Below are 22,742 nucleotides of genomic sequence, written 5' to 3' on the forward strand. Positions count from 1 at the left end.
TTTTATTTTCCAAAATGTTCTCTTTGAGATGGGAGATGAAATGTACAAACACTGACAAAATGAGCTCTGTGGTCCAGGATGAGAGAGAGGATGATTCACAACAGGAACAAGAAGCTCAAGTGTAAGCGGAGATTAAACAAAAATGCAACATTATGGGATAGGAGGACAATCAGCTACATGTATACATCGTTTCTTTTAGATGAATTCTTCACATTATCTATATAGTGTTCTCTTGACACCTTTTACAAAAAAACTTGTGGCTTGAGTGAATAATACTGTGCAAGAATGAGGTTTACTTTTGGCACATTATCTACTGCAGAGGTGTCCATCCATGGTGCTCGTGCACAATAACAGCACGCCATTAAGAGGCTTCTACTTGACAGCACATTATCTTTGTTGGAGTTAGAAAGGGACATTTTTGTTACCATGTAGCGAGCCGTGCTAATGAGGGCCAGCGTTAAGTATCATCACTGGAACAACATCAAAGCGGATCTCCGAGAGGAGCAAATGACTCTGCTGGTGATTCACCACAAACTTGCGGGGAGATGCGCAGACTTAAGGAATGAAAAGAAGAAAACTGCATTTACACTGTATTAGTTTACCGTTTCTACATGACAGTTCATGATTCCTTTTTGTGTTGTAAGTCACTGGGCCTGATACCCTAAAGCCGCTTATAAGCAAACAAGGTCACCATATTGCTTATCACAGCTGAGCACAATTCAACAAGCCATACTTGTACAGCATATGTGGGGAAATGCCTCACAGAACACACTTGTACCATATACAACAAAGCACAATCTCTCATTAGATGGAGGACTCTGGCAGTTATAATGAAACCCACTGCACACACTGTATATCTTCTCTACTGCGTTTCCAGTAAATCCCAAGCCTTCAAAGGCTGCCAAATCATTAAGCGTGAGATGAGATCATTGACTATTTTTGCAGCACCTGTAATCGTTGCACAAATAATTATGAGCTTATCAAAAGTTTTGTGCAATTTGTACTAACAGGCCGTTTCAATTCCAGAACCCCTGAAACAGATAATCAACATTTTGTGCCCCGGTTTCTCATCCATGGCAACAGTCTTAACGTCATCTTTGGGTTGAGGGAGGAGCAGACGATACTGTATACTACTTCACTTTGTTTTAAACTAGTTGCCAGTGCTACAGTAGATGATGCTTATATGAAAACTGCCTCAGTATGCAAATACTGGACATATATAACGCATCACAGAAGCATCTTACAGTGTTGTACAGTTCTGACTAAGACTGCAACTTCAGTTTTTATGAGTATCAGAGACCCGAGTGTGATGACAATAAAAACAGAGTAAATGCAATCATTTTGTTTTGCGTATCAATCAATAGAACAAAGAGGCGAGATTAGATACAGTTAGACAGCATTCCTGACGTGTGTCTATAACACGTTGTGATAATACTTTTAAGGCATTATGTAGAATAGTTTTCAACAAACAATTTACATTGAGATGACCATAAAACAGGCCTGGCGGAGTTGCTTCTGACCCCTGCTATGCTGGTTTTCATGGAGAGCCACCGAGTCAAAATACATACAAACACACACTTAACAGTCATCACACATTCAGAAAAGCCACGCACACACACACAAACACGCTGGCTCTTTCCATCTGCCCACTGGATTAAACAGCAGCCGCTTAGAATCCATCTTTCCATGCACGGTTCAGTTACCCCTGCAGGCAAACCCAGGTCCATCCCAGCACAGGCGTCCCTATGTTGGGAAGCAAATGCCACAGCACTCCATACAGATTTCCAGGCAATCAGAGGACTCGCAGCAGGCGTCCATGATGCCACAGTCCATGTCGCAGGGGCAGTTGCAGTCGTCACCCATGTCGTCGGCACAGCAGCAGCAGCAGCACGCCTCTGATGTGCATGTGCCGCAGGACGCCTGTGCCACCACCATGTTGCAAAGGGTCAGAAACTCGCAGAACAGGCAGGCCAAGATGCAGTGGACACAGCAATCTGGATCCACATCCAAGCATGGTGTGACAGGCGGTGAGGTGAAATAAAAAAAGTGTGAATGAAACAAACAAAAACACAATGTGACATGTACACAAATCTACAATCAACAGATATATCTGGTGAACAGCGTGAGGGTTTTAACCAAAATAAGAACACAACACTCAACAGTTCAGAGGGCGTTCAGAGGGCATGCGAGCGAGATGGTGAGAGTGAACAAGCAAGTACTTGTATGCCAGGCAGGTTGACAGGTGGAACAGACAAAGGCAAGTGGCAGTAAAAGGTGAGAGCTCACTAAGCAGGGGAACTAAAGGGAAAGGAAGAAATTCAAAGAAATGAATTCTTCTCCTGCAGTTCTGATTAGCGGACTGTCAAATAATTGTGGCATTATCATGCAAACTGCGGGCTTGATCACACAAAGAAGATTACCAAAGTCCGAGAGTCTCTCCCTGGCAAATTGGCAGGCTAATGCCGGCAACACTCACGCCACTGATTAACATGTAACCTCCTCGCCGCTCATCTTGATGTGGCTGGTGGCAAGTTTCAGCTTGTTTCACAGCAATGACGGGTTCCTCCTTAAATTACCAATAGGCTCATTAAGCTTCGAAATCTGTTTCTGAATGACTAAATCCCTGATAATTAGATAGTAGCTGCATTAAAATGCTACTACATATAATGATAAAATGCATAGTAATTGTTACCGTGACAATAAGAAACTTCCACAGGCACAGTGCCAATTGTGATGCAAATACAAGACGCAGTCTACAGAATTATTTAAAAATACACAAACAAGACTTCATAGCATTAAAAAGCTATATATTTATAAAAAGCCAAGGTCACATATACCATGTTCAATGTGTAATGAGATTGTGTTATACAGTGAAACAGAAAAAAATGAAGTGATTCAGGTGAGAAATATAAATAAATGCAGTATGCAGATCAGGGAAACAGCATACAAGAAAAGGTAAATAAAGACATGCATGTAGTAAATTGATCTCATAAAATTAATTAAATTCCATTCTATACAGGCAGTCTGTATTATACTTGAGAGGGAGACTGTTTTTTTGAAGCAAGGCTTGCGGAGTGCTGCTGCCTCGGCGTGTTAAAGAGACATGATGTGGGTGAATGCGGAAAATAGCATTACAAACAGGGCACATTTGCATAACTTTCATCAGCCCATCTTGAGCTGTCAGGAGAGGCCATTACTGATTGGGTTAGAGGGAAAGCGAGAGGAGGCGAATGTGAAGGACAGCACGGGAAGCCCAGCAGAGGACTGCAGGACGCTCATGTTTGATTAATCAAAGTGGAGGGAATTTTTTGCCTGTTTTTTTTTTTTTTTTTTTTTTTAAATCAACTTTCAGGGCTGTGAAGCTGACCAGGAGCACAAGCCGACTGTGATGGAAACAAGATAGAGGGGGAACATGAAATGACCAAGTGTGTGCGGACGAGTGTGAAAGTCAAAATTCATCTTATTACCCTTATCTGAGGCCACAACACTGTGAGACTGGCACTGATGGCATGCATGGAAATAAACATCTCGCAAATGAACATCTGATCTTAACCGCTGCTGGGCAGGTTATTATGGATTTTTTTTCATGCTTCCGTTACAAAACAAAATGCAGGACAAATTCTGTACTTTTATCCCTGGCAGTAGAAATACTGTGCCGTTTGGCCTCAGTGCATAAAACCTCAAAGTTCAGCCTAACAAACTTTGAAGGACCCAGAGGGTATAGCCATGCCAGCGATGAGAATGTAACAGCAGACTGTGAATACGATATAAACACAATACACACACATTACGCACTGGTCGGCCATCTCAGCTATTCACTTGGATGTATAATTCAACACCAGCGATTAGTCTGGATCTTAGAGAAGCCAGCGAGGAGGAGGGGAACAAGGGGGGGGGTCTTGCGCTGTACACAAGAGAGCTGGACGCTGGGCACTTCTCAATGAAAACAGACAGGAAAGGCAGACAGAAACAGAGCAAAGCCAACCAACACAGAGACAGACAGACAACAGCGTGCACTGGCATCGCTGCTGTTTAATGTCAGCAAGTGGCGATGAAGCCCAGAGTTTGCAGGGCCAAAAAAACAGCGTCCGGCGCCTCTGAGGGAAGAGTATGAGACATCTGGAAAGCTAACATCAAAAAAGGAGGAAAAAAAAAAGGGAGCGGCATGACACAAAACAAGCTGGATGGGCCTCAGAGCGGCAAGCTGTGCAAAACATTCAGCCTCACAGAGAGGGAGAGAGAGGGCAAGATAGCCAGACAGACAGAGATAAAGGGAGAGAGAGATTGATCAGACGAAGCTTTGGTGGCCATGGGAATGCACAGACGGCACACATGGGTAAAGACAGAGGATGTGGACTGTATACTGGACATCCACCGCATGCACTTTAAAGCAAGTCTGTTTATATAATGCATGACTGAAGGAAAAGTCAATGCCAGAGGACTGGAGCTTACGCCAGCCCACACACACACACACACGCACACAAACACAGAGTAGTTACTATATCAAGCCGAGGTTCATTGCTCTGCTGGCATTGGCCCTAATTCTCTAAATGAGGCTAAATCAGCTTGGAGACCTTAACTAATTACACGCAATTAAGGAAAACACATACTGAACGGCACGAGTGGAGGCAGCCCACCCTGCTGAACAAAAGAATCGCGGTAAACAAGTCCTCAGAAGCCGCTGTGTGATCACAGATTGGTTGCGGTGCCAACGGCATGTGCCAAGAAACACAGAGAGCGGCAGAATCCCCAGAGTTAGCTCCTGCTAGCTTACGCCTTTTATTTCCTGTGTTCGGGGGGCTGTTTAGGAGGCTAATTTCACAGGCAAACAGATTATGTTAATCCGTGTAAACATTCAAACACAACAGCTTGGCTGTTTCCGAGGGGAAATAAATACTTGAGAGCGAACATATTGATTCAGAGCACAAGCATCTGTGAATAAGCAACACAAAAGCCATAATGAGACAGACTTGTTGAGCTGCTGTTATTTTATTTTTTTCACACACTCGTCTTTACCAATTAAGATGTTTACAAGATGACGTGCCTGAAATATATCTGAGAGATGCATCCTTCTTTTATGCACAAAGCATTGCACATGCGAGTTCCTACTGTTTACAGTTTGCCTTGATCGCCTCAATCTGTTGCAGTAAATCTCCATCAAATAAAGATCTGACTGTGCATCTATTGTGGACTGCAGCAACATCATCTTAGTCTTTGGATTGACAGAACCAATAATTAAACAAAGCAGCAGGTCATTGAGTTGAATGCATAGTTAGCGTTTCCCCTCTGCCTTTGAAATGGCCTAAAACCCTCTTATTGTCCACACAAAAGGAGAGCGCCTACAAAAACACACTGTCACTGAATACGTCTGTTGGAAGAAGGCATACGGCGGGGCCCGTTAATGATGGCTGAGGCGGTGCTGACGGGATGTAGGGAGAGCCAGCGAGGGCCCGCGGAGGTGTGAGGGGCCGGGAGGGGCCCTGTGAAGGCTGGTCACGACTTTTAATAGGCACCCCATGCTCTTAGGCCTCGTTAGACGGTCACACCTATCACCCCAGTGGAAGACGGGCCAGCCAATCTCCTTCATTACCAAACTCACCTCGGCCTTGCACATGACAAAGTGACGGCTTCCCTGCATGGCAAACGGTCCGCCTGAGTTGTTGTTGAAGGAACATAAAAGCCATGGGAGTGGGATAAGGTGTCATTTGCTTGACAAGAGTGATAAATATGAGAGGTCATGCTCTCCCACCATTATAATGTGAGAGGAGGCAAGAATCTAATATCGATACCTTGCCAGAGACGATCTCAGTGCTTGGCTGGTACATAGTGGGCATGTGCTGAGCTTCTTTGATGAGAGGCCTTACATAGGAAGTAACACAGAACATAAACTGAACCCTGTTTTAAAATGACTTCATCCAACACCAATATAGCAAAGACAGTGTCATGTTGTCCCTATTTTTCCAGCACCAACCTCAAGAACTCAAGAAGCTTTTGCATCGGGAAGAATGTAAATGATGCAAATTTGACCGTGATTTGAGACTTTTTCGCAAGGCGGGACAGCATTTTATTTGAGGGGATGTTGGGAGGGAAATGCACAGAGAGACCGAAAATACCAGAAGGGCAGGATGCCTGTTTGCAAAGCAGGAAGGAAGGAAGGAAGGAGCGAAGTTCTCTTATTTAAAGAAGGCTAATAAAGTTTCAGTTTTGTTTCTTTCACTGTAGCCGTTTGACTCGCTTTATGGGAGAATAGATAAGTGGTAATGTTTTAAATTGTGTCATCTTCATCCTCGGCATCAACAAAAAAAAAGATTATGAATCATTTTTGTGCAACAGTGGCACTTCCAAAGCATATAAAGCATATTGCATCAGTCAAACCAACTGAAGGTTTAAAGACCTTGCTTGTATGATATTACAACATGCCGACCATGGATGAATGGATTTACAACAAGCAGATGATGGGAAGCACAGAGGGAAGCGCCTCAATGGTTTGAACTGTTAGTATAGTTAGTCTCTGAAAGTCATGTGATCTGTGTGTGTGTGCGCTCACTTCTGTAGGTACTCACCCTCTGGTAAAGGAGGTTTCTGTGACCCGGTGGAGCTGCTTTTGCTGCGTCTGCTGCTGTCGCTGTTTACAGACAAGCTGGACCTCAGCTTCCTCTGCATCCTCTGCGACACAGGCATGGACGGCTGCTTCCTGGGCTGCTCCGACATTGTCTCCGCAGTCGGCGGCGTCGCTCTCGTGCCGGCGCCCGGCTCACCGCCACCGCCGCCCGTGCTGATGCTGGCACCGCAGGAGCATGTGCGCGTGGCCCCGGTCCTGCTGATGCCAGGGTGGATTCCGTTGCTCAGCGCAGGCGTGCCAGTGCTGTTGTGGCGAAGGCCGTGTTGGTCCTTGGCAGCGTCTCCCTCAGAGGGCTCGGAGGCTGCTGGCAGAGACGCAGGCTGAGGTTGAGCTGGAAGAGGAAGACAATAAAAATGCTTTTGATTTGGAGGAAGTTAAACGTTCTGTGTAGAGTTCAACAATGGCATACATTATAGTGCAATCACTATTTGAAATCCAATGGGAATTAAGTAACAGATTCGGAAACCATGCAAAACTTTTTAATTCCTAGATAAATTTCAAAAAGTCCTCTAAAAAATGACTTCACCTGCTTTACTTTACAACTTACTATGTAAGGTATCAACTCGTATAGCAGAGAAAATGTTGTGAATTCCTTGAACCCTCACATGTGTAAATGTGTTACAACCAGGTAACTTTATTTCAACACACGAGAACTTCGTTTACACCCTCTGTGGTGTGCACTTCCCTTATTTTATCCACATACACAGCCACACCGCCAGCGAACCAGCAAATCCTGAAACTAAATCAAACCTTGCCACCACGATAATATCGATCATATGGCAAACGTTTCAAACGGGAATGACGAGGGAGAAGAAGCATGCGGGGAGGCTTCTATGTGACAGGATCACAAAAGCCACCGCTCAAGGCAGACAGACATTTTGTGGGAGCATTACCCAGGTGAGTTGAGGCATTGTGGGAGGAGAGGAAAGCTAGATTAATGTAGGAAAAGAAAGAGACTATGATACACTGCATATACAAAATAGTTGCTGTCTGTTACAGTAATGATCTCCTCTCCTCTGAAAGCACAGAGATGGCCTCAACTCGTCTTTCTTAGAGTGTATGTGTGTGTGTGTGTGTGTGTGTGTGTGTGTGTGTGTGTGTGTGTGTGTGTGTGTGTGACAGCCACAGAAAGTCAAGAGACAGCGACCTGTCTGATAAGAGAGAAGGCTCTGGATGTGAGTGAGCAAAGGAGGTGGCGTTTCACTGTGAAGAACACCTGCACATTCAGCTCTACTGGGAGTTACTCCTACATTACCTTTCTTCCACATCAGAGCCACGCACATGTGCCAGAGCATAGTTAACTTGAGATTTTGTGAATTATTCATCTCTTTTTTAAGTCTGTTAGGTGAGAACTGTACCTATTCATTTTGTCTATTCCATAGTTTTGTATATATTGAATATATGGTGCAGTATCTTTACCACCTAACTCTGCATTCTGCATATCAAAATAGTATTGAAGGTATTCAAGAAGGCCTTTGCCGCCCTGCAAATGTTACGCAGCTGTCCAAAAATCAACAAACTTTCACAGTGGAAGCAAAGGCAAAATTTAAAATAACATTGCTGCTTTCTTTCCATCTCTATTTCTTAGCTGTCAGCTCACCAACAAATGCAATTACAGTTAACAAGAGAGCAGGAGAGTGCGGGAATCGCGCCTTGTGCTTTTTAACAACACATCACCCTGGGAGAGGCCAGACGCGAATGTAGATGTGAAACAACGCAATTAAATACACACACCGGGTTTTGCCTCTCCTCATTCGTGCGCTCTGCATGCTGCTTCAATAAACAAATATAGACTTCGGGGATCAGGATTCCATGCAATTTGAATTAGAGAATTGGGCAGCATAAGATCGACTTCATTATGCAGTGATTTACGAAGAGGTTGATGGATTCTGCTCTCCAAAATACAAAAGCCTTGCAGCCTGCCCACGCCACAGCGGGAGAGAGCAGGGAGTACTAATAAGGACCCAGCGAAGGATATTTTTGCTGTTGTTCCTCAGATTCACCCTGGACAGTTAAAACCTTGCAATGTTTCACTCCTACCTAATCCAGGCTCAGCACCAGGAGGCCTCCAAAGATTCTTTTTTTTCCCCCCGCCAGGATTGTTTTGAAATGTTTTCTTTCAATGTCGTTTCAATGTATTTTGGTCCAGGTGGTGCAACATGAGAGGCCTGCCAGCGCCGCTTGTCATTTCAAGACGCAGCCAGCGATCGATCATCAGCTCCTCTACGCCACGTTGCTCCCCTCATTTGTCTTGATCATAAGATCGCATCCTCACTCCGACGGCTACATTTTAATACGCATCGTTTTCAGTCATCGGTTCTACAGTTTTTAAGACACTATAATAAAGTTCCCAGAAATGCTCTCCAATGTGGGAATAACAGGAGAAGTGGTACCCTTGCTTATATTCAGGATGCAGATATCATCAGATATCACTGCCGCCTCCCCTGTTGGCCACATGTCTGTAATGTAGATAGATACTATCATCAATAAAACAAAAAACTGTCCTGTTTCAGTGTCATGAATGACCTGCTGACCTGATTATTTTATCACCAACTGAATACACGGAGGCCTTTTTATCTGGAGAATGACAGGTCCGCTCAAACACAATTACTCACTGTAGCTTGCATAATAACCACTTTCTCCATTTGGGTTAAGGGAACCAGCTACAAAATTTACACACACATTGGTGCACATGACCAAAGTAGTCTGGAGGCATAATAACCTTTCCTTTTCAGGAAGTGAAGCTTTCAATTTACCAAAGTATAAATAGTTATTAAGAAACCACCACGTAAAACCAAAGCATATAAGTGGCAACTCAGGTTTCCGACACACTATAAGGCCTTTGAAAGTGGTTTGAGTCTGCGGAGGGCTGCACGTCAGTAACAGGTTCCTGGATCATCTTTATACGGTCTTTATTTTTATCCCGATGAACACGCTGACTGAGATGAATGGACAGCGGGGGTAATATTCATAATCATTGATCATCATAATGATGATACTGTCAAAAATGGCAAAGACGGACTAGTACGGTCCGTGCGAGACAAATGAAGACATAATGGGAGAAAGCAGAAATACAGCAGACCTTTGCTGGATTTGCACTATTGTAGTCAGTTGGGGTATCAGAATTTACAGGCCATAAAGCAAAAGTATTAGGCATAATACCTGTCTAAGTCTTGTGTGGGCTGCAAAACTACACACAATATACAACCTGGTGCTGATTTACTACAGACATGGTGCAATAAAAAAGGGCGGGGGGTGTTACTGCAAGACACACCTGATTGTGCAAACTTGCCAAATAGCCAAGTGTCAGTGCCCTTTATTGCTCCTGACAGCACGTGCACACACCAGTCCACTTTGTTCTGATGTGTTCAGTCTGTGACTCTTCAACGTTGCCTGCATCAAAATTTGATATGAACACCTACAACAAAGTTTGAAAGGATAAAAAAGCCTAGGCGATTAAAATTGAGGAGCTGTGCAGTTGTAGTGTTGGCTCGGTATAACTGAATGCACACAGCCTGCCACACCATGTTTTCCAGGAACAGATGGACACGCATACATATAACACACTTCAAATTGGACTTGTAACCGCCCTATTCCGAGTACATCAACAACTGTTGAGAGTGTACATTTGTAGTTGAATAAAACATGGTATTCCCCTACACACGCTGTCACACACATCACAGGGGAAACTAGGGGGTGAGTGGTTCTTGACTGTCTAAGCAGCATCCCAATTTGGTCCCAGCTACTAGTAGCTGACAGGCTCAAATATCTGGGGAGCATTTTTAAAAGGCCAGTGTTTGATGGATTCATGAAGAACACACAAATATAATTGCCATTTGTCACCGAGTCTTCAGTGGCGGCGCCACACGGGGACCGAGCGCTGGAGTGCCTGGAGAGCGCTGGAGCTGCGCCAGAGCTGTGCGGGGGATCGCTCTGTATGTAAAACTGAGTGTATAAACACCAGCGTTTTTGTCACAGAAAATAGGTCCTACAGGAGGGAACTGGAAATTGCACCCAAAAGACACAGGAGAGGAGAGGAGGAGGGTATGTATGTATGTCACAAGCCTACAGGAACACACAGATGCACATGTTCCAGACACACACACACACACACACACACACACACACACACACACACACACACACACACACACACACACACACACACACACACACACACACACACACACACACACACACACACACACACACACACACACACACACACACACACACACACACACACACACACACACACCTACCAGGAAGGAATATGCATGCATGCATGCATGTCAACTGAAACAGAGCTGTATAAACAAGAATTCTAAAATAGTCGAGAACATGAAAATATAACGCAGAGGTCAAACAGGGCAGCGTGGAGATTCTCATTTGCAACATCACTATGCCGAGAGTCACAGGTAAGGCAGCGGGCGGATGGAACAACCACAAGCTGTGTTTCCAAAGCTCGGCCCTTTTTAATATTAATGCCCCCGAGACAGAGAGCGAGAGAAGGAAAGAGATGGAGAGAGAAAAAAGTGTTTGCCTAGGCTTATTAGAATGCCCATCTTAGGGAGCACACACTTATTCAAATGTCACATCATGTCAGCCAAATAAACAGCCCAATCCTGGTTTTTATTAATCTCATAATAGCCGTTATTACACAGTGCAATGAGTTTGTGAGTTGAAACGCGCCGAATGGACTGCGAGGGAAAAAGAGGCACCTTCACTCTGAGTTAGCAGCCACAAACGGCATTTAGTTCTGAAATGGTAATTCGACTAAAGCGGCCCAGCTATTTGTTTATCTTCCGCACCTTGTGTTACAAAACATGTATATTTTCTGCTCGGCCGGTCATATACCTGCATGATTGAAATGCTAATTTGGAAATGTGCAATGACCTAGCCGGGGTCCTCTTACCGCCACCCCCCGCAACAACCCCCCCCTGCCGCCGCCAAAACAGCCCCAGGTATCATCTCTCCTCCTAACAAACAGCGGCGCGTGAACGGCCCCTGCCTTTCAATCCAAAGGGATATATTTTCTCATTAGAAATTATACATCTTCCCTGTCCATATTTATAGACGCAAAACCTGGGGAATTATACTGCAGAGTGAGCCACCGACTAGAGGGGGGCGGGGGGGGATCCTACAATGAATGTTATTACAAAGGGCTCTGATTGAAATTTTCCTTGGGCATATCAAAGCCTCGTTTACCGTTTGACCTTCCAAACTCCGCAACAAGGACTTCCTTTATTGTCTAGGAGGACGCGTCGAGGGGAAATGGACTAGAGAGTCCAGGCTCATCACTCAAGTGTCCCATCACAACAACAAATGCGCCCACCCCCCTTCAAAACTGTGATTGGTATCTATATAGCACTGTGTGGAATGGGTAAACGGGTAAAGGGCCACGTCAGGAATGAGCGTTTGATTAGAAAATTAGAAACCCGTAGTGTAAAGATTACAAACATGCTGTGCAGCGCGACGTCTGTGGCCTCTTTGCCTGACAAAGGATAACAGACGTGTCACTCGTTCTCGTACGAGTGAAAAAACGTCCCCGCGTGTGTGTCACATTTCTGGCCCTCCTGTCATGTTCACCCATACACTTGTAGGGACCCGCCAACGGGTTTTGTGTTTATCCAAGCTAATTGATGATGATGAAGATGGTGGTGGCGGGGATGTTGATGATAGCTGTCTAATCACCTGCTCAAGTTAACATCAGAAAAAGTGACATGCTGTCTATGGACGCGTGTGCGTGTGCGTGTGCGTGTGTGTGTGTGTGTGTGTGTGCGTGTACTGTAGCAATTCGAGAACTCAATTAGTTGGTTCTCAACTGACAAGCGACATCATCTTATAGAGCATATCATCAGCAATCGCAAACACCACCCACATTTATTCCATACATGATGGGCAGTCGGTCAGTATTGTGGCGCTCGTTTGTTTCAGGAGGCAACATTTCTCCTTTCACTTCTCTTAATTTCCTCTGACAGCCAATTTTGCCTCCTCCAACCAGGATAAGCAAAGTGACACTTGAAGGCAGCGCTTCATATTGTTTCTGATCCCCCTCCCACCACCAGACAGAAAAGGGGGGGAGGGCGGGGTGGGGGGGGGGCATTAGGGGAATTACTCATTTCAAATTTTGCTTCCAATTGAGTGGAAAAATACCCCCCTCAAACCTTGTTCAGCTTAATTACATTTTACAGTAACAAAGGCAACTTGAAAGACAAGTGCTGGATTTGATGACAGGAACCTTCGGCGTACTTGGCGTTGGAGGCTGGTGTGTGTGTGTGTGAGATTCAGAATGTGCGCGTGTGTGTGTGAGACTCCCAATGTGTGTGTGTTTGTGTGTGTTGGAAGGAGGAGGGGGGTCATCAATTATCCTTTGATTTCAAAACTGAACATTTTCCCAGATTAATATGTCTGACTGCTATCTAAATCATTGAAACTCCCAATGAGATGCCATTTTCTCTTACATGAATCACACTGAGGTGAAGTCACTCACACACACACACACCCTCCACCACCCCACCCACCCCTGCAGCTTCGGCCACTGAAATCTCTATTCCTCTTTCCACCGATGTGTGGAATTTGGCGTGGTGCTAATTTCAGTGCGGCTAATGTAGCAGAACGCGAGACATCAAGGGCCGTTCGCAGCCTTGCAATCTGGCTGCGGCGAGAGACACTAAACGGCTCCTTATTCCCGCTCTCATCTTTCCTGAGATGAATTTGCAGGAGTTTCTGCATTAAGCTTCGTCAAGTGCCTTTCATTCTCCCTCGTCTGTTTATTTCCATCTAAGCGCGGGAGAAAGAATGTAGTATAAAGAGAGTTGGATCTGCGGCTTCGATGCCTTGAAAAAGCTCCACATCTTGCACAGATTTAAGCTTTACACAGCTAGCTACCACAATTTCTAGAAAGATCAATTATGACGTGACTCAGAGCAGGCCTGAGGGAGCTGCCAGGCTCTATCCTCCAAAAAACGTGCTCCACCCTCTGCTCGCTGTCGACTCAAAACAAAAAAAAAGGAGCAACGGAGCAGGAGTGAACAGGAGGGGAAGAGGGGAAGGGAGGGGAACTGAGGGGTATTTTCAGTTTCAGTTACATCGATGACTCAAATATTCCACCGGTTTCAAAATCTCCTCACTGAAGCAGAAGTTCCACAGGAAACTCGCTTGTTTGAAATTTGATGGCAGGCGCGCGAGACGTGCACATGCGCACATTCACACGGACAAACACACAAAGACGAGAACATGCAGGAAGACAGGCAGTCAGTATGTTTACATGCACTCAACATTCCAGGCATTGGTCCTCACTGTGATTCAAGGCAAAAATGTGATTCGGCTGCACACGTGCACTGAATCAATAGTATCGCAAAGTACGAATACCTGCTGTGTTGCATTACTGCACTAAAACGTGAGGAAATGCACACAGTGGTGACATCATCCAATTAAGACATTTATAATTGTGCTGATTTTAATCGCTTTCAAGTGTATAAAGTGCATGGAAATGTTCTGGCTTAAAGAGGAAAAACAATTACTACAGAGCCCTGATAATTAGTTCGGTTCCATATGTACTGTGATTTAGGCACTATGATTCTTTGATGTATTGCTGACATTTTAAGGTTAATCTTGTTTAGAAAAGTCCATTTTGCGCTGTACTAATAGTAGTTAAAGTTCATCAGTGTGAGAATTCAACATTACATTACATTACGATCATTTGGCAGACGCTTTTATCCAAAGCGACTTATATTACATTACCACCCTTCGCAGAGGGGGGAGCAATTGAGGGTTCGGTGCCTTGCTCATGGGGCACCTCATGGGGTACCTCCGCAGGGGCTTGAACCGGCAACCCTCCGGTTCCCAAGCGGAAGCACTACCCACTGAGCCACTGCCTCCAATTCAACAAATGTTTGTCTCAAAATCACATCTCCCACCCCTCATACTGACTGACTGACTGACTGACTGACTGACTGACTGACTGACTCTCACACACACACACACACACACACACACACACACACACACACACACACACACACACACACACACACACACACACACACACACACACACACACACACACACACACACACACACACACACACACACACACACACACACACACACACACACACTTACTTTAGCCTTTGTAGGAGATCCACTTATGTGACACACTAACCCAGCCGCTCTCTGAGTGAGCAGATGGAGACCTGGCAGTAGCACTGTCACTGCGGTCTGCTTCTGGGTCAAAGAGGGGATAGACAGTCTATCAAAATACCCCCACACCTAGTTCCTTTATTTGCTCAATATCAATCTCAGCATTAACCCTCCGCTAATGGGACAGCTGTGGGTCAGCAGCTCGCGTCTTCACAGTGCCAATCAAGGCCCTAAGCTGAGAGATCAGCCTTTGGGACAGGGGTGCTCGTCTGCTTCTGAGTGGCTTTTTAAACGTGGAGACGCCTGTATCGATTTTAGCTCTAGCCTGAGAGCAGGGATGGGGGTGTGGGGGGGTTGGATCACACACACCAGGGTCTGTGTTGGCTGTGGCTGTCAGTGTGTCTGGATGGGAGCCATCCCCTGGTCCCCCGGTCACCCTCCACTGATCAGGGGGGCCTGACAGAATGACCTAGCGGAGAGGCACTGAACCTGCAAACACGCGGGGGGCAAGCAGCTGGAAGCTCTAGGGGGAGGCCAGGGCTGGTGGGGGCAACATCGGCGTAGATCTCAGTAATAGAAAAGGGTTTTAACCTTAATGTTGGTGCCAAAACCCTTTTAGAGGCCAAGTAATCCCCCTACGCTGCTCTCGTTTGAACTGGATGATTTTTTTCTCTCTTTGACTGGCTTGTGAGAGGCATTGACGGTGACTTGTGTGGGGTTGGTTAGGTGGGTGGTACACAAGAGCTGGAGCTAGAGCAGAGAAGGCAGTGTTGCTGCATTCCAGATGACTTACCTGTGCTACACAGACAGGAGAGCTATTTCTGCTATCCTAGTGTTGTGTATATTTCATGAAATTGAACAAAATTTGACAAACTCCTCACAGCTACTGGTCCCACATGTGGCGGAGGCAGTGGCTCAGTGGGTAGTGCTTCCGCTTGAGAACCGGAGGGTCGCGGGTTCGAGCCCCTGCCGAGGTGCCCCTGAGCAAGGCACCGAACCCTCAATTGCTCCCCCCTCTGCGAAGGGTGGTAATGTAATGTAAGTCGCTTTGGATAAAAGCGTCTGCCAAATGATCGTAATGTAATATTTAAACTGAACCTCGTGGTGTCACTGTATCTTTGGACACTTGGAGGTCAACTGTCATTAAAATATAAATATTTCTGAGCATGGGTACTTGGACTGTACTTCTAAACTAGGAAAAGCTGCAAAAAAGATCTAGATTAAAGTCCCCAGATGTATATGTTGTATGAACTTAAGCACTTAAAAGACTTCAGTCCATAAATTGTGGTATGCATATCTAATCACTCGGCGCAAGCATTCTGAATATCTTTAAAAAATTAACAGTGTATAGTCTCGGGCACTTTGGGTAAAATATGCTAATTAACACACTTGAAATTTCCCATATGAAATCTATCTGCACCAAGACAATGGGAAAATAATTACAACAGAGGTAGAATTACAATGGCCATTTTAATCAACCCCTACACTAGCATTTCACCCTATTTATACAGTTTTTGATTCCATGACCCGCTGGTAAGTAATCACTTGAAAATTATGGCTCAGTTTATAATAGCCCTGCGCTTCAGACACATTATTTCCGCGGCGACCGGGTGTGGGAGAATTACAATACAGATATGAATCTTGCATACCAACAATCATCGTGTACTTGCGATAACTGAAAAACATTCCTGGGAAAAAAAAACCTGGGATGAGGTTAAAAACTACTGACCTAACTTTGGAATATAAATGAGGTTGGGGCGACAATTTGCGAATGTTGATTCAGTGCTTCGAGCATTTCAACACTGATAATGAGTATGATGAAGACATGCCCTTGGTTTTATGTTGGTGTAATTCATAGATACCCTGCCATTTAAATATAAACTGACCTATATCATAACACTTAACGGTTTTGTACATAATTCTTAACTGTTTCAAGACAGTTGCAATGTTGCAATATGTGGCACTCATCCAGTTTAGTGCAATAGTTTAGTGTCACATATTCACTTCCAAAAGGTCAATTCTGCACCCAGGTAATAACCTTGAAGGTTTTGCCAATAAAGAGCCCAATCAGGGATTCGCACAAAGGCCGGACTAATGTCTTTCTTTTCAAAAAGAGAGCAATGTTATTTGACCTTCCTTTCTCACTGCAGAATTTCCCTGAGATAAAAAAAAAAGAGACTTGTTCTTCAGCAGTTACTAAGGTCATCTTTATCCGCCGTCAACGCATTTTAAAAAGTATTTGACAATCCGGTGAATAATGTGATGATTAAATGCCTTAAAATGGTGCCATGTGGCAGCAATTTATTTCCAGGCAACGGCTGGAGAGCAAAGGCCCTGTTTGCAGGAGATATCAGCAGCTTGAAAACCCAGAACGGTCTCTTGAGGAATGTCTGTCTCCCCCACAAGGTTCTGCCTCCTCCCTCAGGACGGTGGAGCCATTGAGGGAGGACCTGAGCACTGACAACGGCCTCACAGGAAAGGCAGGATTGTGCTTTTTGTCTCATGAGCCACAGTGTTGGGGCAATTCCCAAAATGACCAAACATTAACTTTTCAAACACACTTATGGGTTTTAAGAAGACAAATGACTTCAAGTGTTACTGTTGCATCTTGCATCTCATCTTTCAATTATATTAATTTTCCCAGGTGTGCAGCAAGGTTCAATGGTGCTAAGAGCCATGAACAACAGTTTGTCTTGTTCTGGAACCACTGCCATGATATCTTCCCTGCTGTTACAGAGTGTTTCTGAAAGGAACAACACTGTCAAACATCTTTGTCATTGTTGAAGTGAAATCAGTGATGTTATTTCCAATATTACAAGAGGCTTCCTCTTGTTGTGATAGAGAAATCACTGCGTACGTGCGCATACACACACACACACACACACACACACACACACACACACACACACACACACACACACACACACACACACACACACACACACACACACACACACACACACACACACACACACACACACACACACACACACACACACACACACACACACACACACACACACGCTATAAATCGGACAACGAGGCAAAAAACAGCAAGGGGCAGGATGTGGGCAGGCAGATGATTTCTTATTGATTTCCTGTTTTTCCACAGAACAGTGCTCTCAATTACCCCTGCCAGCAAGCACTCTGATTGGTCAGCTCTACAAACAAACCCAGTCAGATATGACAGAACTGGGTTAAATGGGATCCTCTGATTTTAATGGTTTCCAACTTACTTTCATTTATCCTCAAACAGACAGTGATACATAAAAGCTTCACAAAGATTATCATAAGACAAATTTGGGGTTTTGCCTTTATTTGAAGTGACTATTTTATGTTTCTGTAACTCCCTCAAAGCAGAAGTAGCATATCTTCCTCCCTTTCAAATTCCCTCACCAGTCAGTCTGTGAGGGGGGGGGGGTGACATCAATTACAACACAAAACTGTTGTCACAGAAGCTTATCTGCTGAGATGAAAGAAAAGCACGGCTCCCTCCAGAAGCGCAATACTCCGCACACCTGCCAAGCGAGGGAGACCTCCTGACAGAAAATCTTTTTTTTCGCAACCAAATCTCTTTTCCTCGCTGCTTCAGTAAACAAGCCACTGGCAAGTCATTAAGCTTAATACCGAGAAGAAGAAGAAAAAAATAAAAGGTAGGAAAAGGCGCCCTGGAAAAGTTAACAACCTAGAAACAAAAGAGCTGTTGTGTCAAATGCAAACACAATCCTTATTATAGCTCCGCCTTACATGGATGGAAGTAATCAGTTGCTATTTTGCTGACATGTTTCACTCTTCTTAGCAACAAAAGAACACAAACACATGACTCAAAATTAGCGTAAACAGTATAATGAAATGAGGCATAAATCAATGTTGGTGTGCTCAGACCAGGATTATGTGATTGTTAATCAAATGTTCTTAAGCATGTTAACGATAAAATGGATTATACTCAACATAAGCAATCTGTGCATGCATTTCCTCACCTCGCCTCATAACACTTTTAAGCAACACCTCATATCTACGTGAAATTTCTGAAAATAAATAGAAAAAATAGGACTATTCCCTGTCCTAATACTTTCATAAAACCTTTACCTGCATAAAACAACTTTGGGACACGTGATTAACTCAGTTACTACTACTAAAAGGACCTGGTGGATTGACTGTGGCCTGTGAAAACAACTTGTCAAGTCACTCTCAAGCCAATGGTGAGAATTTTCCCCATAAAAACTTTTTGACAGAATGAAAAGATTAGATGCTGGGTCGTAAAAAGAGGCAGCGACCATCCTGATGCCAGTATAATTACGACGCTGCACGTTCTCTGCGTTGTAAAAAGTTCAGCTCGGTGACACAACTCCACAGGGGAAAAGTGCTTTGAGGGCGCCGGGCACGATTCCTTGCCAATAGGTAAATGTTTGGTACGGGGCAAAAACATTTGTGGCTGAGCTGCAATCAGTGCGTTAAGATGAGTCAACGGCAGAACCACAAACAGGATTTCCTCACTTCTTAAACAGAGTGCTGAGGGTTTGGAAGGGGTAGCACAAAGAAGACCCATGCCAAGACTCAGTCGCAACGGCAGAGTGAGAGAGCATGCATGTTACCACACACACGCCAAGAGCACGCTGTGCTACCTTAATGTTATTTTATCTGGAATCCTTGAGCTATTTATTTTAGTTGGCCAGCTAACCACAACCTTCAGAAAGTCTTCTACACAACTGTCAAAACTAAAAAATAATTCTTAAGAAAATCACGTTCTGATGGAATAAATGTTGGATAAAACATTGTTTAACACCTTGACTACCACAGCTATGCATTGTTATCACTTTACCAATTACACAGCTCATCGTGTTTATCATTAATACTAAGACTAAGACATCCTGCTGTCCACCCACAGCTTTCCCAGGTCGTTAAACTTACTTCTTACAGCCTCGCAATAATTACGCTTTTCCCCCGTCATGTGACTTCGTCCGTCTGCGGGTGGTTGCCTGGGAGACTGTGTTCTTCCTGATGATTCACTGTCAGAAACATCTAGGGTCAAAAACATTCAGTGTTAAACACGGGCGAAGGAGGAAAACCTGTCACAAACAACACAGGTCCAAACTGGGAGCAACTTGGTTGTTAAAATGAATGTTGCCCCTTTATGAGCTCAGCAGATTTTACAGCGGCTGCTCCAAAAGCAGATATAAACTCTTACTCCCGGGTCAAGCTTAGTGGATGAAATATCAAGCATGGTGGAACAAGGCAGAGGTGCGAGGGGCCATGGTGCCTACTTTTGCCCGAAAAAACAGAAATGTGCAGCAAATGGCAGCGCAACATGGTGAGGCAGTTCAGGTAAAGGCCTCGCCAGAGCTCCAGATTCTCATTTTCTCTCCTGCCGCTGCTGCTGCTGCTGCTCCCAGGTCTGTTCTACCTGCCAAGCCTCTTTTTACTGCCATAAAGGCAGCATTCATCGAAATTGGAAAAAGTATGTAGGCAAAAACCTTTGACCTGATAGCTGTGCAAAAGCAGGAAAGACAGTTTCTCTCATCTCTCTAAGCTGTGTCTCTTGGCTTCTTGCTGGTGCTTTACTCATTGCACACTGCCGCTTTGTTCAGTAAATAAACCTTCCACAATGACTTTATCCACTGGTTTGGTGCCAGATGCTTGCCCATAACCCGCCTGTGGTTGCAGCATGCCACGTTTTTAGGGTTACATATTATGTTTGGTGCGATCCTTGCTGTAGATCAGGCAAAAACCATGAGGAATGATTCAGCAAAACACCAACGTTCCTCTCTACCAAAGCTGGGTGCGTCGATGTGTTTGTTCCAGCACTACAACAATCTCTGGTTTGCGAGCATGTGATGGATGGGAAAGTGGAATGGATGGGCGCGGGCCAGCAGCTCTACACAGATATGGCACGATCTCAGGCTCGGGGGTGGGGCTGATGTACGACTGTGGCAGTGGCGCTGTGTGATGCATCACAGTATTTAGTGATCACAGTTAGAAATAAATTGGTCTATTCTCAGTACATCCACAGTCCCCTGAGAGGAGATATCCAGTCTTAACTGCCAGCCTTTGAAGGTCCGGCGAAAATCCAATCGCAATCCAGCAGCCCCAGTGATTGCTTACTTTGTCCTACTTTGCTATTTTTTGACAGTGCCATAATGATGCTTGGTATAAATAGGATGGTTAACGGTTCATTGCTTGTTTGAAGAGAAATTAAGGGGAGGGGGGACTTATTTTACATGTGATAATCTTAGGGGCAACTAGAAAGTTAATTAAAAACTATAATTGGCTGTGGTTGCTGTTAATAGTCATGAGGGTGTTTCTTCAGTTTTTATTGAGGAAAAAAATGAAAAACATTATCAAGGCCCAACAGTGGAGCACAAATGCTGATGTGTTCTAAATAAAAAAAAAAATACAAAAGTCACATGAATAACATTAAGGAGGACCAGGCTGATGCATCCACGTGTACAACTTAAACACACACATGCACAGATGAGACTTTTGACTTTCTATATGTGCCGTTTACGTGGTCTTACTTGCTACAGGAATTCTTGACAGCATGTCACAGATATTTATAGCTTAGTTTCATTAGGCTACTTGTGCGCTGGCAGCACGGGGGGAAAATAAAGGAGTACACTCCTCTGGTAATCACAAGGGACACTGTACATGTACACAAGACTTGCGGATAATAGCGAGACCCACAAATGGTTTTAAACAGACATATTTGAGGCCAGCAGCCACCTAAACAGCCCATCAGTGCTGAATTGTGTTGCCAGATCTGGTTCATTCCAAAGCAGGACAACTGATTTAAGTGTTGGTGAATAAATAGGAGGGGAAAACTGTAATATTCTGTTACAAATCCACCAGCAGATTAAATATAAGAGCTTTAATATTTATTATTTTGCTGGAAGACTCGTGGACTCTTTTAATTAACCCTGCATGCCATACACTACACATGATATTGCCTCCAGGCCTCTACCGGGTGGTCTTACCGTGAGTGGCTGACAGCAGAAGGATGGTCCCCCGCTGAGGGCCCTTACCTGGCCCGGTGGGCCCATCCGGAGGAAGGACGGTCTCCAGGGACATGAGACTGTCTTCTCACGGGGACACACACAGGCACACACACAGACAGCAGAATAAAGGTCCACCCTTTCCTCAGCCCTCAGTGCTGCAAAAAATTGAAGAGACAATGTATCACTTTATATCACACAAGTTAGAAGCCGAGAAAAGTGTCGTCGAGTAAAACTTTAGGACTTAGTGGAAATTTCCCTTCTCTCGGTTGTCACGTAAACTTTAAGCGTTTGACAGTAAAAGTTACTTTTGTCGCAATTTGTCGCAAACACAACAAAAACAAAGTTACCCTGCAATCATGTCAACTCTCTTGCTTCAAACGTGTCTTATTCCCATTTTTCCTCTTCTTCCAGCACTTTCGAGACACGCAGAGAGGAAAACCAAACCGGGTTGAAAAAGGGGAAAGAGCACTCAAAAAACTACAACTTTTCACGAAGTTCGCCAAAGTGTCTCAAAGTTAAGTCCTCCGTTTGTGTCCAGATTTGACGCGCGGAACTTTGTCTAATAACCGTCTCCGAGGTCTTCGACGTTCGGCAGCGGTAGTTTGCTGAGGATGGTTGAGTCTAAAACATTTTCATCATATCCGGATTCCTGCAGTGGAGCCAGTGGATCCGCTCTGCTCAGCCTGCCACAATGAACAAAGCCCTCCCTGACCATGCGCGCGCGGCGCGCGCGTGTGTTTATACAAATAAAACGCCAACAAAAACTCAAAATAAAATTCAAAATCTGTCAAATGTTCTAAGGTCTATTCAATAACATGCAACAGGTGAAAATAAATACTAATTAATCAAAAATAAATACTTCTTCATCGCAAAAATACAATGAAATGATTGGTACTCTAGCTTTCAAAACTTATTGCGATTACTTATAAAAGCGAGAAAAGAGTAATAATATGCAGTAAGGTATATAGAATACATAATAATAA

General features: G+C 44.5%; 1 protein-coding gene across 1 annotated transcript; it reads right to left on the bottom strand.

Annotated features, from left to right (window-relative positions):
* mdfic (MyoD family inhibitor domain containing) lies at positions 1-22,435 on the bottom strand. The gene is made up of 5 exons (XM_076153931.1): positions 22,107-22,435; positions 21,739-21,914; positions 19,679-19,789; positions 6,564-6,953; positions 1-1,994 (listed from the first exon to the last, which is right to left on the bottom strand). Exons 2-5 carry the CDS (start codon positions 21,830-21,832, stop codon positions 1,744-1,746), a joined length of 846 nt encoding a protein of 281 aa, XP_076010046.1. The 5' UTR covers positions 21,833-21,914; positions 22,107-22,435; the 3' UTR covers positions 1-1,743.
* Between the last annotated feature and the right edge of the window lie 307 nt (positions 22,436-22,742).

This window comes from Genypterus blacodes, unplaced genomic scaffold, assembly GCF_046128005.1.
Source record: "Genypterus blacodes isolate CSIRO-AG114 ecotype Tasmania unplaced genomic scaffold, CSIRO-AGI_Gbla_v1 ptg000007l_1, whole genome shotgun sequence".
NCBI classification, from domain to species: Eukaryota; Metazoa; Chordata; class Actinopteri; order Ophidiiformes; family Ophidiidae; genus Genypterus; species Genypterus blacodes.

Excerpts from the sequence above, each read along its gene's own strand:
- mdfic (XM_076153931.1), bottom strand. The coding sequence starts at position 21,832 with ATGTCCCTGGAGACCGTCCTTCCTCCGGATGGGCCCACCGGGCCAGGT. Across the intron at positions 6,954-19,678 it reads TTATTGCGAGGCTGTAAGAA|CTCAACCTCAGCCTGCGTCT; the intron begins GTAAGTTTAACG and ends TTCCTCTTCCAG. Across the intron at positions 1,995-6,563 it reads GAAACCTCCTTTACCAGAGG|ATTGCTGTGTCCACTGCATC; the intron begins GTGAGTACCTAC and ends ATGTGGATCCAG.